Source organism: Dromaius novaehollandiae, chromosome 1 (assembly GCF_036370855.1).
Source record: "Dromaius novaehollandiae isolate bDroNov1 chromosome 1, bDroNov1.hap1, whole genome shotgun sequence".
In the NCBI taxonomy this organism is placed as follows: domain Eukaryota; kingdom Metazoa; phylum Chordata; class Aves; order Casuariiformes; family Dromaiidae; genus Dromaius; species Dromaius novaehollandiae.
The window spans coordinates 61151268-61168295 of NC_088098.1; the positions used below are offsets into that span (position 1 = coordinate 61151268).

At 40.0% G+C, this 17028-nt stretch overlaps 1 protein-coding gene across 2 annotated transcripts in view; it reads left to right on the forward strand.

The window, feature by feature from the left end:
• The window catches only part of DGKI (diacylglycerol kinase iota), a 226149-nt gene that overhangs the window by 94366 nt on the left and 114755 nt on the right, over positions 1–17028 (forward strand). The window contains exons 5-9 of one of the 2 annotated variants that reach the window (XM_064514311.1): positions 364–420; positions 1874–1939; positions 7561–7632; positions 8166–8282; positions 14951–15025. In XM_064514311.1, coding sequence (XP_064370381.1) covers positions 364–420; positions 1874–1939; positions 7561–7632; positions 8166–8282; positions 14951–15025 — 387 coding nt within the window. The remainder of the gene's footprint in view (positions 1–363; positions 421–1873; positions 1940–7560; positions 7633–8165; positions 8283–14950; positions 15026–17028) is intronic. The other variant, XM_064514314.1, reaches the window with a different exon arrangement.

The following is a 17028-nucleotide window of genomic DNA, read 5'->3' on the forward strand; positions in this document are numbered from 1 at the left end:
TACAAAAGCGTCTTACAGAGTTAATTTCCAGCTCCCATTGACAAGTCTGTTTTGGTTGCAAATTACCTTTTTCATAAAAGCAGATGAACTGGTTTTCTTCTAGGCCAGAGGAATAGAGGTTAAGCAGGTGAACTGAGCAGGCAGCCGTAGCGTTAATGAAGATGAGAGCTGTGTAGAGGTCTAGGAAGAAGTAGTATTATAGCATATGAAGAGAGATTTTTCTGACAGCCAGGTAAGTTACTTTGTTTAGCTACTGAAGCCGATGTTTTTAATAGATGTTTTTGAAGTCCAGTCTAGACCAACAATTGGAGTAAATTTTCTCTCGGCTCATTTTCAGCTCTAACTGCTTTATTTTAATGGCAGATTAATTTCCGCTGCAAACCGACTTTCCGAGAAGGGGGCTCCAGATCTCCAAGAGAAGTAAGTACATGCAAGTGACAATTGCTTTCCCTTTGGCTTGTGTGCTGACTCACCTGGTGTGGAGTTGTAGTAGTGCTTTTAGATTCAGAGGAGTTGTAGACATAGATCTGACTTCCTGTGGGACGTGTTCTCCTCCCCAGAATGAACATAACATGATTTCTAGCTGAAGCACTATATTACTTACACTAACAGGAATCATTTCTTCTTTCTGCTCTTTTCCCATTCATTCATGCATTCTGTCTTTTTTTAGTATAATTTCTTTCTTTCTTCCTGACCTTTGAACTAGTATTTTTGATTGTTTTCTCTGCTGTCCTTTTGTTAGCCTCTCCCCTCGCTTTTTCTAGAAACAACTTTAGTCTGATAGTCTACAAAAATCAAACATTCAAAAAACTTATGGTTTGCTTCCAGCTACCATGTGAATTCAGCCCCTTTTAAGGTGCTGGGCATTTATTCTTATTTACATCAGTAAGACAGATACATAGTTAAAGCTAATGTCTCCAAAGAAAGGCATCCCAGCCAAGTGAGATAACTGTTGAAACTTATTTAAACATTAGGGTTTTTTGTTCCTTTTTTAATTTATAAAAAAGGGAGGGGGGAGAAAATCCAACTGCTGTAGTTGCTTTGGTTGTCAGTCTCATATGACCGAGAATCCCTTTTGACAAGGTAATCATGATATGGAGAAGGCTTAGAGGTGACTGCTGTTGTTTTACCTTTTTGTTTTTGCTGGTCAGGGAGGAAGAATAACCAGGGAAATTTGCAGGTTCCCCCCTCCCCCCCATTTCTGCAGCAGGGTCACTTCACAGCTTGTGGCTAGCTGGTAGTTCAGGTCCCTGCCACATGGGCTCTGCTGTGCTGGCTGGAATAACAGCAGGGTGCAGGTGAGACTCCTGCTAACCCCCTTGCCTGCACACAAGCAGGGGCAGCAGTCCTGCACACCCTCCTGCTTTTCACCCATCTCCTGCTGCTGTCCAGGATGTAAGGAGCCCCAGCAGAGAGAAAAAAAAGGTGCCTCTTCTTCCCCTCTTTCCCTTCCCCTGCACTGACCTATGTGTTTTTGCTTTACAAGGCTATACCCCCAGGGTAGGGTAGAACTGAGCCCTACATTGTGGCTGAACACAGTGGCCTTTAGATACTTCTGTGGTCTTTTAGATGATTATCATCTCTATGTAATATAATTTACTCTCTTTTTTTTGTAGAAGGGTACTGAGAGTAGTTTTGGCCACATTGCAATGAGGATAAAGAACATCATCGCGTCCTTATTCCTCCTGCAGTTTTGGTTGTGTCTGGGGTTTCCCGTGGGGCAGCTGCTACGTTTTGCTCCAGAAATGATTGCATTGGCAATTGTAAATGGGAGGAAGGGCCCCTTCCTTCTATGCCAATTTCACAGAGGTGGTACCTCTGAGTACAAGCTATTGTCACTTTCTATAGCACTTTCCTTGTCCTTCTCTTGCAGAATTTTGTCCGACATCACTGGGTGCACAGGCGGAGGCAGGAGGGGAAATGTAAGCAATGTGGAAAGGTAAGAATTCATTTGCATCACAACCATGACACTGGTCACTTATGCATTCAGGGTAGTCAGTAGCGCCTTCTAGCCTTTGAATTATTCTGTTCTAACACTTAGCCTCTCTCGAGCAGAAAATGACAAGCCTGACATGTTGAGGGACTGCAACCCTGATTCACATATGTGAAGAGGAAAGGCCATGGCATTTGTGCAGCAATAAGCACATCATATGTCATGGGACAAGACACTGCACTGACTGATGAAAGTGAAGAGGAGGAAGACTGTGGCATCCTTGGGCTTCTTGGTTAAGGCTCTTATCCTCAGCATAGTAACAAAGCCTGTGTCTTGTCTCCATGCCATGGCACTTTTAGTCAGAATCAGGAAACTGGATTTGTATCCATCTGACTCTGGATACTGATGCAGATCACCAGCTGCAGTAAGGCATGATGCAATAAGGTGTGATGGTCTTTTATGGCAAGTGGCATGCAAACAACACAAGGAGGCACTTTACACGCAGCATGCTTAATGTATGACACTAGAGTGATATTTCCTTCTTCCTCTGCCCCTTTGAGCTGGATCACCCCTAAGGGTATGAGGAATTCCTTTTGCAAGGGTAGTGTTTAGTGCCTGTTGCATCAGTACCTGTGCTTGGTACGTTCATGTTGCCAATGTGACCAGTCTATCCTAAAATTCATATCAGCCTTGGCTCTGTCAAGGTTGACATTAGTAAAGGTTCAGAAGGAATCACAGTTTCCCCCTCAGATAAGAAATATTCTGCCAAGACTAACATGGGCATATTGTAGTAGAGTTCTTTTGCCAGGAAACGGAAAGGATTAGGGAAAATGATAACAAGAAAAAGAATCCCATTATATTTTAATGGCAAAGCAGTCTCTTATAGCCAAATACTTATCCCTCTTGTGCTCCGCTCTTACATTCCTTATGCCTCTGACTGAACACTATCTTTTATGTTCTTTTGTCATGCAAGAAAAAGGGGACTGCCATTGAAATGGAATTGCAGTAAATTTAAAGCTATAAAAGAAAGTATTATTTGTGAAATACCTAATGAATCTGTAGACTTCATTGTTCTTTGAGGTTATTAGTCCTGTCCCATGGTTGGAATTGGGTAGCTAAATATTTTAGTGGTTGTTAATAATAGTTTGAGTGAAGCAATCAGAGATGAAGAGTTAAGCATATTTGCATCTCATACTTCAAGTCCTAAGCTTGTGGAAAGGAATTAATGCTCCCCAATATCTTTAGCTTGGCTTTGTGGCTTTGTATGTTCCCTGCCTTCTGCAGGATTGTTAACCCTTTCTGAGGGATCCAGAGAAGAGTGGTATCTATGTTAGTGTTTTACTTTAGATGAGGATTGTATTTCGGAAGGGAATTTCCTGATCACCACCATATACCATGGTTCACACATGGAGCCATCTTAGAGCACAAGAACTGAATTCTTTGTGGATTAAACTTAATTAAAAGGGTTCTCCTAATGCCCTGCAACCACTAAGGGCATTCAGTCCACAGGACCAGGCTAAAGCTAGTCCAGAGTAAAAATCCTCTGAAAATACTGGTGTATAGTTATCTCAATATCAATAGGACCTATGCTTCTGCTATTCCATGTTACTTGCCAGTATGAATGTAGCTTATACAGTCTCATTTAGGCTAAAAAGTACCATCAAGGCCAATATTCAACAAGGTCTTGCAATAGATATTTATGGAAAAGTGTAAGATGGGGCAAGTGTTTAGTGATGCATCCCCAGAGTATTCTCTTGGCCTCTAACAATTCGTAGCTCACAAATTTCCAGGAATGGTGCCTCTGTATTTAACAGCCCCTGATAACTTTCTCTCCTATGATATTATCTAGTTCCTCCTTGAGTTTCTGTAAACGTGTAGCATCCATGACATCCTGTAGCAAGGAATTCCCAGGCTTAACTGCACGCAGTGTTAAGAACCACCTTTTGTTTGTTTCAAACCTGCCACTTGTTTTATTTAATGCTCCATAGCTCTTGTGTTGGAAGAGATTGTGAATAATTACTCTCAAGCCAGATTCTTTACACCATTCATGATGTTTCAAGACTTCTCTTGTATCTCCCCTCATTTGTTTCTCTTGCAGACCGAAGAAACTTAGTTTTGTAGCTGTTAGCTGTTATTAGCTGTTCTTTACCTTGGATCATTAAAGGAATCAGGAGGTTTTTTTCTTTGCATTATACGAGGTAGGAATGTTCAGATAGGGTTGGACTCAAAGTTCATGTAGTTCAGTACTCAGTCCACTGGGTGAACAGCATGCCATAATAGAAGCCTAAGGATGAATGTGGAATGATCCTTTCTTCCTATAATTCCAATTACTAATAACAGTGATTCAGGGATTTTCTGAGATTGAGGCTGCATCTGGATCATCATGCTGAACAGCCATTTTGTTTCTTTTTACTTTTTGTGGTGTCCAAAGCAGTGTGTCCACCACAGCCATAGTGTGCAGCCACAGTAAAATCTTTTTTCGTAACTGCTGCCTTTGAAGGCCTGTGGACTGATGCAGGGCTGTATGTTTTCTCTGCATATAGTGGTAAAGTTCAAATTTCTAGTAGAAAGGCAATTCCATTTCTCAGATATTTTAGCAGAGATCACCATCCAAGTGTTTCTGTTGCCATCAGTATTAGAGTTGTAAAAATACCTAGCTCTCGTACAGTAATGATGTACTGGAAGACCTCTGAGAGCCGTAGAAAGGAAATAAATAACTAAGAAAACATATGCAATAATAAGTCATTACTCCTCCTAACACTGATCTGAAAGTATTCTTAATGATAAATAGGTTTGAGGAAATAACCAAGAGCCACTGGAGCTAGACATCCTTATGTGCTGTGTTTATGTGCATGTGTGCGTATATTAATGTGGACTTTGATCCCAGTTATTTGGACAGATTCTAATCACCAGTGCAACCTGGGAATTCAGGTGCTTTTCTCCTCCAAATGTATTTCCTCTGGTATGCACAACCGTTTGCTTTCACAGGAGCAGCTCACAGCATGGAATTTCATGTGTTGCACAGGAATCGGGTTCCAGTGAATCAGGGCTAATCAGGTACTATTTGGCTGATATTCTAACAAAGGTAGAATTAATTTTCCATCCCAAAATTTCTGAATTTGTGCATAAGGCTTCCTTGTGTGACCCAGGAACAAGATAGGAAAGCTGAATTTTTGTTTCCTTTCTCACTGAGGGAAGACCTCAGGAAGAAGAGATGATTTCTGTTGGAATACAGGGGGGGCTCCGCTGTTTCAACCTCATAGTTGCCATTTTATTTCAGCAGTTCCTTTATTAGTAAAGCTAGGTTTCAAATAATTACTAACTTACCTCAAACATGTATACTTAGGAGGAATTAGCTCACATTTGTGAAGCAATTTGAGGAAGAAAAGTGATGTTTTATTGCTACTTATCATTAATATATTTTTATTGCTGTTCCATTTTCTCTAATGACTCCCTAAAAGCCAAATGCCTTACTGAATAAATGAAAAACGATCCATCCAGAACCAGACAAGCTGCTCAGTCCATATGCTTAAAATACACCACTTACAGGCCATGGAGTTAATGTACCGGATTCTAGGTTTTATTAGCTGAAGTTTTGGGAGCAAGGAATTTCTCTCCTGCTTGTTAAACCCAGGACAAAAAAAATTCTGTATTCACGAGGGGCTGAAATAATTCTCTTTTTTTAAAATTTTGGGACAAGAGTAAGATTTATGAGAAACAAGAAGCGCTAATCCAAGTGAGTGAGAATAAAGAGATCTGTCCTGTGTAAAACCTCTGTTCCAACACTTGTATCATACCTACTGTCACTCTTTTTGTTCTCGTGCCCATGCTGAATGGCAGACTAGATCTGCCCAGTCAGAAGCAGCTGGCCAGCTTGTCTTCATGAAGCTGTTTGGCCATGCTCCATTACTGAACCTGAATAAGCCAAGTCACTATCATTATGAAAAATGTGCTCTTTGAGTTTTTCTGAATGCAAAATTTGAGAGATTAGGGGATGATTAGAAAAATCTAGGTAGCACGAGCTAAAATTTTATACACTGGTCCTGAATTGGTGGTGTGGTGTATCTGACAGGCTGGTTCACACATGAACTGGGGAAGCCTGCTGCTGGACAAATAGCTGCAACATGCACTTCTGCATGGCAGGCAGACAGGGAGAGACTCCTCTTCAGTGCCTTGGCAGGGTTGTTCTCTGCCACCACTTATGGACAGACTATAGTTCAGTTCCTCACTTGACAAGACCAGTCTATCTCTGGATGGATTTTTGGTTGTTAATTTAGGTCTCTTTCTTCTAAGTGCTCTTGACATTTTCATTGCACTGAGCACCAGTGGGCTCATTTTTCTGCATATGCCCATCTTCCTTGCTGTCTTTTCTATAGCAGCTAGGATAAGAGGATAATTCCACCTTTATTATGGAAGCAGCAAGGCAATGTTCTTGTAGTTGTTACTAAATCAGATTGTCGTATCCCTTCATACTGGATCTTGGGCATTGAACAACAGGTAGGAGATCTAAGTAAAACTCAGCATGTCAAAAAGAAAACTGACTCATGACTTCATGACCTGATAGAGAGCCTTTCAATTAGGAAGAAAACTCTGGGTGCCGTAAGGGCTCCTTAATGTAGTAGAAAAAGGCTTGATAAATGTAGTAGAAAAAGGCTTGATAAAAGCCTATGATTAAAGGATCCAGAGAACTGCAAGTTTGAAATAAATCTAACCTTAGCAGTGAAGGTGACTAAAACAAGCCATCCAGTGGAGTGCTGGACTTCCTATCTCTGCAGCCATCAACCCAGATCAATTCTTTTTCTGTATAAAATAAGCTTTAACCAAACACAAGTTTTTAGACTATAACTCCAGTTGCTGTTTGTTGCCTGTGCTATGTGCAAGAAAATTGTATGTTACGCAATGGTCTTTTCTAGCCTTATAACTTAAAGCCAAGTGATATGTCTGCTAAAATTACTTTCTACAAAATGAAACTCCTCTGTGAGAGACTAAAATCTCATACTTGCTCATAGCGGTATTTTTTTTCCTTTAAAACTATAAAGAAATATTTTGTTTTACATCTCTTTGGTTTGAATCAGGGCCTCTTGTCTTTGGAAGTGACTAAAAAGATTTTGATCTGAGTCAGCTCAATAAAACACTAAATTTAATTTCCCTATTGGAACATTTCCACATAGCATTGTAGCTGATTGCACTCTGTTGTATTAAAAAAAAAAAAAAAAAAGTTAAATTCAAGCTCTTGCCTGTATTTAGGGAAAAAAGATGGCAATGAGAAAATGTTTTGTTCAATAGAAAATCTGCGTCTTAACAGATTTCTACAGATCTGACTAAAACAATCATTCCTTCTGTTTCTTCCTCTGTTTCCTTCTTAGATACAAAATTTAAGAAAAAGCAGAAAAAATTTTGGAATTGTTTTTAAAATGTGTGTGTGAAGATGTCCCAGTTGAAGAACCTTCACTATGAATCCCGTCAATATTTTATTTAGGCTCGCTGTCTAAGAACTTTGAGGCTGAAGCAAAGTGTATGACCACTTTGAATTGGTTTAGCCTAGCATAGTCACCTGGCAAGTGTTACAGGTGTCAAGTTTCTTGTATTCAGGAGGAATTTAATCCTTTTTCTCTTGCTTATTCCAGGGCTTTCAGCAGAAATTTTCCTTCCATAGTAAAGAGATTGTGGCCATCAGTTGTTCCTGGTGCAAGCAGGCAGTAAGTAGACCATACTCAGGGAAAGTAATAGGCCACTCAGAGAAGCTGCTAACTGCAAGCAATTTCACTTGTCCTGGCTCGCGGGGTTCCCTTTCTCAGGGATTCAGCCTCAGTTTTTCCCCTTCTGTTCCTTTCATTCAAAGATATTCCACAATTTCTCTTGCCCGACACATGGCTCTTCCTAGGAGAAGAGTCTTGCTGCACAGTACTGCTGTTGGCTACCTCCCATTAACGTCCTGCTGCTGCCAGCTGAGGGAGCCAGTGGGCTCTTAATATATACAACTGTGTTAGCCTGGATTGTGGCCCAATGTGTGTTTAACTGGGGGAGGGTTTTTTGGTAGAAAGCATGGCTAGGGAAGGTGATCTTTAGTTCTACATTCCTAAAACTCCCATGGTCTAGAGGACTGGGAAAGATGGTGAAGTTTGGAACATTGCTTCAGTTTTTGCATTTTTCATTTTCCTCCTATCTCTCCATGCTTCCCGTTCATCTTTCTTGTCCTCCTTATTTACTCTGCTCTTTTATTCTCTTCCAGTTTCATAACAAAGTCACCTGTTTCATGCTACATCACATTGAGGAGCCATGTTCCCTGGGGGCTCACGCTGCTGTCATTGTGCCCCCCACCTGGATCATTAAGGTGAAGAAACCTCAGGTAACTGCATGCTGATGTCTGTTTCTGAAGCTGTATGGCTGTGCAGGGCCAGCCTGGCTTCAGCTCTCAGTACTCCTCCACCAAGGCATGCTTGTTCAACCCTGTCTATATCCCTGAAACACAGCATACATTCATGGTGACTATGAACCTGTATCTTCCCGCCCTTCCATCCAGCCCTTCAGTAGATTTCCTTCCTTTCCCTGTTTAAGACAGTTAGCAACAAGTAAGACTTTTGTTCTGCGCAGTCCAGGTCAGGTTTGTTCCTCTTTTTGTGACTTCAGCTATAGCATACTGCAAGAAATCTCCTGTGTTGTAGGCAATCAAGCATGTTTCATTAAATAGAGCTGAGCAAATACAGGGAAAAACTGTCCACAAACATTCACTTGAATTGTAGTAAGAATTGGCTATGGCTGGACTGGGATCCATCTGAATTTGTCATCAATGGACATTTAAACAATCATGTTTTATTCACATCAGTGCTTGCTGAATTCCAGCAGTAATCCCACATGCTCGTTTAGTTGCAGGTAATGAGGATTAGACTTTAAGATTTTATAATGGATATGATGCATTTTAGAGAGGATAATGCACTGAACACAATAGGGAGAGAAGTTATCCAAAAGAGAGCTGGCCAAAACACAAAAGGGGATTCTCATCATTCTTTGAAAGTCAGTTTTCACTCGAGGCTGAACTGAAACAGACAGCCACACAAACATTGAACATATCAGGAAACCAGAAATGCTGGTAAAAGCTGTATTTCAGAAGCACTGAAAAAATGTTTTTTCTGAAACAAATTGTCTTGAACATTGAAACTTCCCACTCACATATTCTTGTCATTTTCTGCTATTGACCGAAATTCTGGTTTTATCAAGCAGTGACGTGTAGCTCTTATGTTAGAGCTTCAGTCCCTGGAAAATGACCTAGGGCTTTCTGGCTGTCTGTGTCCTGGCTGGCAGCGAGAAGCTCAGGCTGCAGAAAAGGCCTAAGAGAGACAGAGACTTCCTTCATGAAACTGGAAAAATATGTTAGGACGCTGATCATTCTTTAGTACCAGTCTGGTGATATAACTGTCAGATTTTTGCACAAGCAGTATTTCTGACAAGCTGAATCTTAACAAACAAGCGGAAAGAAAAAAAAGTATAGTGGGGAAAAAAAGCGCAGTGTAATTAAAAAAAAAAATTAGCCAAAGAGACTGGTATTTCTCCTTTAGATTAAGAATCTCTACTCTGACAAATGAGCTCTGTAGCTTTGGTATCATTTTTCCACACTCCTCCTCCTTCTGTTTGTTTTACTGCAACCTCCTTCAGAGAAATTTTTTTTCCCCTCTCATTTAAGAATCTGTTTGAGTCATCAGCAGGGACTTACTCTCCTTAGCTAATTTTGAGCACCTATGTGGTATTTGCCACAAAAATGAGGCTTGCTCTTTCCCTGTGTCCTTAAAGAGACCATATGGCCTATTACTCCTCTTGGGTCTTTCAGGCACCAGGCTCCATGGTAGAGTGCCTGGAAGCTCTGCTTTGGCTATTAGACACAGCAAATTTGTGGCTTTAAGGGTCCATGGTCTGGAGGTGGATCCATGAGGCAGAGTTCCTCAGACTGGAAACCACTAGGGCAGACTCACTAACTGTTGCAGTCCAGCCCTGGAAACTGGGTACCTCTAGGGTCCTTGGGCTTCCTGCCTGCAGCCTTGACATGGAGGCAAGGAGGCTGAAAGCACCGAGTCCCTGACTCCTGGCAGGCTAAAACCCATACTTCAGAGGTGATAAAATATCTTTGGATCGAGGGTGTTTTGGACAAAGTGTTTTGTGTGTAACAAATCACAGGAAATTTTAACCGCTTTCAAGTGCGGAGTGAGTGTCCTTTTTTCAACCAGACACTTTCAATTTACTTTTGTGTGTGGGAAGATGATGGACATCTCAGAACTCTACATGGGATATGCGTCTCATACTTTGTCTAAAACCCACTGTTCTAAGGAAGCATAGACTGTGACCTATGATGCAAAGGCCAGATATGTTTGTTACTGACTGTAACTTAACTATTTAACTTAACCCCACATGCACTGGAGAAGGGAGAAAACTGATCTGAAAACCACCTTCCTGTGGCCAGAGGTCCTACCTTCTTCCTAGACATGATGAGAAAACTAAATTTTATTTTCACCCAGCATATTTCCAATTTATTTGTTTTTGAAATTGCTTTAAGCTAACATTTTTAAAAAACCTTTCATGTGCTTTGTAGCATATTTTCTTACCAAAAAAATTGAATTTGGTATATCATTTCTGGCTTACCAGAAAACCTCCTTGGGACCCAGCAATACATTGCAGTTGCTGCTCTTTTAACCAATATCAGGAAAAAAATATTAAAAATAGAAAATATTATTTTTAATAACAAGAAAAAATGCATAACAGTATCTCTGTCTGAACTGATTAAAACAAAAGAAGTCTTTCTTGATACTTTTAAGAAAAAAAATCTATGCTTCTAATTTTCTGTTCATTTGGTAGTTGGCCAAAACAGGATGCTCTCCTAATAGTATTTTTAAAGAACTTTCTTTCATATCTATTATTTTTTCAAATAATTTCTGATTTTAAAAACCTTGATTTAGTTAACTGTAGCTCATGAAAATAAATTGCTCTTAAATAAAGTCTTAATGTTATGCTTAAATATCTCTGTTAGCTTAGTGAATCACGAGTGGAGAGGATGTACTTCAGTCTCCCCCCCTCTTCAGTCATGTGTCAAGTCCTTGAAATTCTTGGTCAGCAGCATGCAGAAACGTTCTCTTGAGTAACTGAAGCTTTAGATAAGTCAGAATAATATTTAGCGCAGAGGATGGTCTTGTTTCCATGAAACTTCTCAGCAGCAGCCCATGCAATGTTAGTTCTGGGGAATGCATCTTTTTTTGCTGTAGAAAACACTGAAGCATCTTGCAGTTTTCAGATTTTTGGCAGAAAACTACATTTCTTTTTGTTTTAAAGAAATTCATCTCCCCTCCTGCTGTTTCTGACCAGCTCTCCTTCTGTGTATTGTAACCCTCTTCACCCTATGTGCATGTTTGATGAACACTATCAAATATTCACTGCATTCAATTCATAGAATAGAAAAAAATTCACAAATTTTTGCAAATTTGTAGAGTAAATAAATGTGTAACCAGCAGTCTTTTTTTGTATGTTCCACAAAAAAATATAAATTTGGCTAGAAGCCTTTTTCTTATAAATTATTTCCTCAGCTCTAATTACTCACATTGGTCATAGGCAACTCCTGAGCTGAATTCCCTATTCACATGAAATTGATTTTAGTGGTGCCTTCATCCTGTTTGTTCGTTGTTTCTTTTAACTGAATAAGATGGCTTTTCATAGCGAAATCTTGCCTTGATTTTCAATTTTAATTTCTCTATTTTTTTAATTTTATTTCTCTCCTCTTTGGAAAAACAGAAGTGTTTTTCCATGCTTATTATGTACAACGTGGGTCACCACCTTTCAACTATTGGACTTGAATAAAGAGCAAGCTTCCCCTCTGATTACCAGCAGCGTTGTGGTAGGGAAACATTACGCTGTAATTGCTTAAGGACAAATCTCTGCTGACAACTTATGTTCTAAATGGGGAGCTTTTGCTTCCTGCGAGCAACTGATTACAAGATGAACGACATTCAGAATGGTTCAGATTGCTTTGGGATAGGTGGTAGCCCTGTGTGTAATGATTCATTTGCATGAATGGAAAATTCCCAGTACCTATTTCATGTTTTTCAGACAATGAGCCACTTCTTTACTGATTTCCAGTATTTCTCTACAGTTTTAGCAGTACTTCGATACTGGCTCTGATTTCCCGGGGTTCAAATCAGTTCCCTGTCCCAGTCTACGAAAGCAGGTCACCCTTGTTGACTACATGTGAGGCTGGGCAGCCTGAGCGTTGTTACCACAAGGAGTGGATTTACCATGCTTGTGTTGTGGGAGAAAAGTAGATAGCAAAGAGAATCTGGCTAATGTACTTACTGATTCAGCCTATCTTCTGTTGTTTGGGAAGGCAAAGGCAGCAACTGTAAATGTTCCAGGTTTCTGTTCAAAGTGAGCAAATATGGTGTTTTCTCCTTGTCCCTCTTTGAAGAACTTCAAAAAGTGCTAGTGAGTATACTCCTAGGCATCTTTCTTTCCTTACTTGATTGCTGATGGCAACTAGCTTGTCTGACTGTGGTTTGTGAACAGACAGAAGATTGATCTTCCCATAGGCTGTTCATTATTTTCATCATGTGGAGCTCAGCATGCTAAATGCTTTTGAAAATGAAGGCTGAAATGTAAAGGAAAAGGGTGAAAGGGATCCACTGGATCTGCACATGATAGGTAGTTTGTGGCTCTCACACCGCCCAACATCATACAATGACTCCAACTCTTCTCTTCATCTAGCTAAGGTTACTTAGAAGAACTGTAGTGACCATGCCATAATACCAAAAAATCTCTTTGAAGATGGCCAAATTGACATTCTAGAGGCAAGTTAGGATTTGCACACTTAAAGGTATGCTTTGCTATCAAGTACTTTGCTGAATAACATTACATGTTTGTAAAATATTCATCTTGTTATGTGGACAAGGTAGTACACATCCATTTCTTTTGCTTACTGTGTGAAGACTGATGATTACTCTTGGCTATTACTCTTCTGCATGTTTGCAAAGAAAGCCTGCATATGTTTAATCAGCTTTTCTGCCTTTCATCTGCTATAGACATGCAGTTGCAATTACTGCAGCAAAGCTCTAGGTTCTCTTAATACTATAGATGTAGGCATGCTAAAAATCGTGAGATAGCATAGGTGTAACAAAAATGTAGCATATTTTATTGCCTTTTTGAGTGTGGAAATGGAAAAAAAAAGTTACAATCATGATGGAGGCCTAGACTAGAATTATTTCTCTAATATAGTTCTATGCCTCTTCCCATATCCACCCATCAGCAAGAAAGGAGCTAAGTTGTAATTGGTTTTAAAACTAACTACGTTTAAACATTTTTTTAAACTTTTTTTTCATGTAGGCAGGATTTTACTGAGCTGCCTTTGCTCCTTCCCTGATAAGAAGAGGCTTAGCTCCACTTCCCAGATCAGTGCAGTCCTTGTGGTTAATCATGCTTTCAAGATCATTCTTGTATGTATGAGAGTAAGGAAGAGTAAGAGTCATATTGTCTTCAGTATTTTCAGTAAGCAGTAAGGTATGAATATGCCATGGTCCACAAGGAAAGTTGAGAGGTGACAAAAAGATTGGGAAACTGCTCTACAGCAGGGTTTTTTTGGTTGGGGTGAAAAAGAGGGCAGTGTTTTTAGGCATTTCAGTTAGATGCCTGCGAGGTCATGAGCTTTCTACATTTCTGAGAAGTTAGGGAAAAAACTAAATTCTGTATCTGGTGTGTCATACTGAAGGTCTGAAATTCTAGAAATGGTTATTAGGGACTAAGCAGAGAATCTAGTAAATGTTCTTATTGATGTGGTGGTGATGCTCTTCAGTGAGCAGGATTAAGTAAGGAAAGATGTCACTGATTAATACTTCTGCTTATATACTTGCTGATCTCTGGTTATTTCCTTTTTTTTTTTTTTTTTTTTTTTTTTTTAGAAAGTATGCTTTGAGTAAGGTCAGAACAGAAATTAAATTTTGGATGGCATGAGTGGATCTTGCTCCCTTCTTGAAGCCAGAAAAGTTCAGTAAATGTTCTTCTATTTTGCTGTCTTACTGGATTTCCTGGTGGTGGCTAGACTAAGAGTTGAAATGCTGAGAAAATATTTACAGTGTTTCCTATATTACAAAATTTCAATCATAAGGAGAGGGGAAGGGTTTCCTGTAAATATTTTAATTCAGTAACTGCAGTCATAAAAAAGCACCCCTTTGGTTTGTTCTTTTCATATCAGAACACTTTGTGGTTCAGTATCACTAAGCGGGCTATCACCAGTCTGGAGAATAGCCTTGTTGCAAGTTCTCATTTTCTAGGTTCTGCAAAAATACAAGTAGCTTTACATTTTTTCTGTAGATGAGTGACATTGTTGTTTAAAATGAACAACCCCCCCCCCCCAACCCCAAACCCAGAATCCTTAAATGTTAACAATTCAGTGAGAGTTCCTTACCAGATGATTACACTAGCTTCTTGGTAGGCTGGAAGTGACTTCACAGTGCCAACATCATACACCATGGTGGCCTACGTTATGTTGAGTCATAATGGTTGCCAGAGCTAAAACTTGTTGTTTTCTTTCCTTAAAAAAAAAAAAACATGAAAAATATCTCATTTATCATGTTTTTTTATTACATCTTTATGCAGGGGGTCTCCATACCAGGAGACGAGCCTGATTGGGCAGGAGACTGGAGCCCCGAAGGGGAAATGGGCGTCTCCTACCCCTATTGGGAGGGTTGGCAGGTACAACGTGTGGTGTTATGTGAGTCTATGGGAGCATCTGATCTTTTTCCCCCCTCACAGCGTGGGAAAGTTTCCAGTTCCAAAGCACCAGTCTGGTCTCCGTGTGTGGCTTTCTCCATAAACGGTGGTGTGGAAGTGTAAAGCATGCAGCGCATGTGATTTAAATTTCGAGCATGTGCCAGATACTCTTATCATCCTCCAAGTGGACGTGCATGGTAGAGCTTCATAAAGAGGCTCTGTCTGGGCCTGTCGTTTAAATTTTGTTTTGCTTTTCATGTATTCTTTTTCCTTTTGCTGTAGAACTCATTAAAGACTTCAACCCGGCGGAAGAAGAGAACATCTTTTAAAAGAAAAGCCAGCAAAAGAGGCAATGAAGTAGGTATTAAAGAGCTTTGGAAATCAGGATCCTTTTGTTTAAATTTTGCATTTAAAAGTTCAATTTTTTTATTGCCATTTTTAATATGTTTTTTTCACTGGAAAATTCCACTTCATTGAACTTTTCATGAGAAGAGATAAGTTTTGACAAAACTCATTTGAGAAGTTTATTTGCTTGGTTGATTTTTTTTTTTTTTTTCAAAAAACAACATACCAGACTTCTCATGAGGCCACTGGTCATTCTGACGGCCTTCACTTGGAGTGTAAAAGATCTGGATCAAATGCTTGGTTTCCTTTTGGCAGAGCAGGGGTGTGACACTGGGTTTGTGAAATCCCTGGTGAGTGCACTGACTGCAAGGGTCTTGTCTGGTTTGAGGGTGGCTCCTTCAGGAGATCTTCTGTTGTAAAGATTCTAAAAATTACAAGATAGATGTTGGGTCAGAGAGAGAAAAAAAGAGAGTGGTCCTATGGTCGGGTTTACCACCTACCTGGTAGAGGACCTTGTTTCCAGTCCCTGCCCTAGTGGATTAATTATGTAGATGAAGAACAACAATCCCATGGGGAGAGATGGAGGGAGACTCACCTCTGCATAGCCAGAGCCTTCTTGTTATGATCGTTTCTTGGGTGATGGGAGAGCTGCAGATCAGAGACCTGAGTCTGTCTGCCACAGCCCAGGTGAGTGCCCTCCCTACTGGCCTTTCTGGTGTCCTGTGGACATGGGGGAGGGAGGGAGGGGAATGTTTTTCTCTCTCTATTACTCCTTATAAAAATCTTGTTAAGGTATGTGTGCAAAAGGCCCACTGTGATTTGTGGCCCATCTAACAAAACTGCAACATGAGAAACAGCAGGCCACCACAGATTACAAAAGAGTATACCAGTTTAACAGGGTTGCTAACCAAGGTAGAAATTACCAGGGCAACCCTATCATAAAGAAGGATATAAAGTTAGCAAAGGTAGAGCCAGTGGTAAACAGGTAAACATGTGGGCCCTTTCTTTGGGAGGGGATGAGGGTGGTAAAGAAGAAGAGCTTTGGATGGGAAAAGGGGGGAGAAAAGGGAATATAAGAGGAACCCAATCATGTGACTGGGGCTGTTCAAGGTGTCTGTCAAGCTGCCCTATATATATGTCAGTGTAGCTTGGAGTGGGATAGTAAATCTGTTGTTCTGACCATATCTGCATCTGACTCACTTCTGCTGTTAGAGGAACCTGGCTGCTTTCTCTAATGCAAGTGAAGAAATATTCCTGAAATCCTAACAAATTTCCAGTGTGTCTGGGTTTTATCCCTTTGTAAATTAGAAAAAAAAATTGAGATCCCAACCCTCTCAGTTTGAGAGTTATGGTTTGTGCTGGAAGTGTAAGTGCTCTATATCTTTCAAAATACCTGCTTATATCTGCTCTTCTGTATATTCACGCAAAGTTAAAGAAGCCACTGAAACTTCATTTCAAATTCAGGTAAATCTACTGCTTACTGGCTTGTAAATTTAGTTGGTGACTTTGTATTATTTCCTGCAAGTAGATATTCATCTCATTGACATAATACATGAGATTCATTCAAAGAAGGCAGGGCCAGCAAGGCCAAGCATTCAGATCAAGAGCAGATCATTTGTAACTAAGTGCTGATACTACTTGTCTGTTAGCTGGAATTCGTGGAATAAGTAGTTTGTATCATTTCATTTTCTATTGGAAAATTGTTCATATAAAAAATAGCAATTTATCTGACACAGTATTAGGGCTGGGTGAATAATTGTTTTGGGAGAAAGGATATGGAGCAGAAGTTTAGAAAAATTTGGATTGGCATGAAGTGATTTTTTTTCCCCCTCTTTATTTTCTTACTAAATTGTCTCAGCTGGATAAATTAGTCCCAGCTGAGCATCACGTTAACCTGGCAGCACTATTTCCAATACCTAAGGTAGTTTTGTCAGAGCTCCACAGTGCACTCACTTTGTTATGCCAGGAAGACTTATTCTTCTTGTTCTTTTTATTAAAATTGTTTCTTGCTCCTA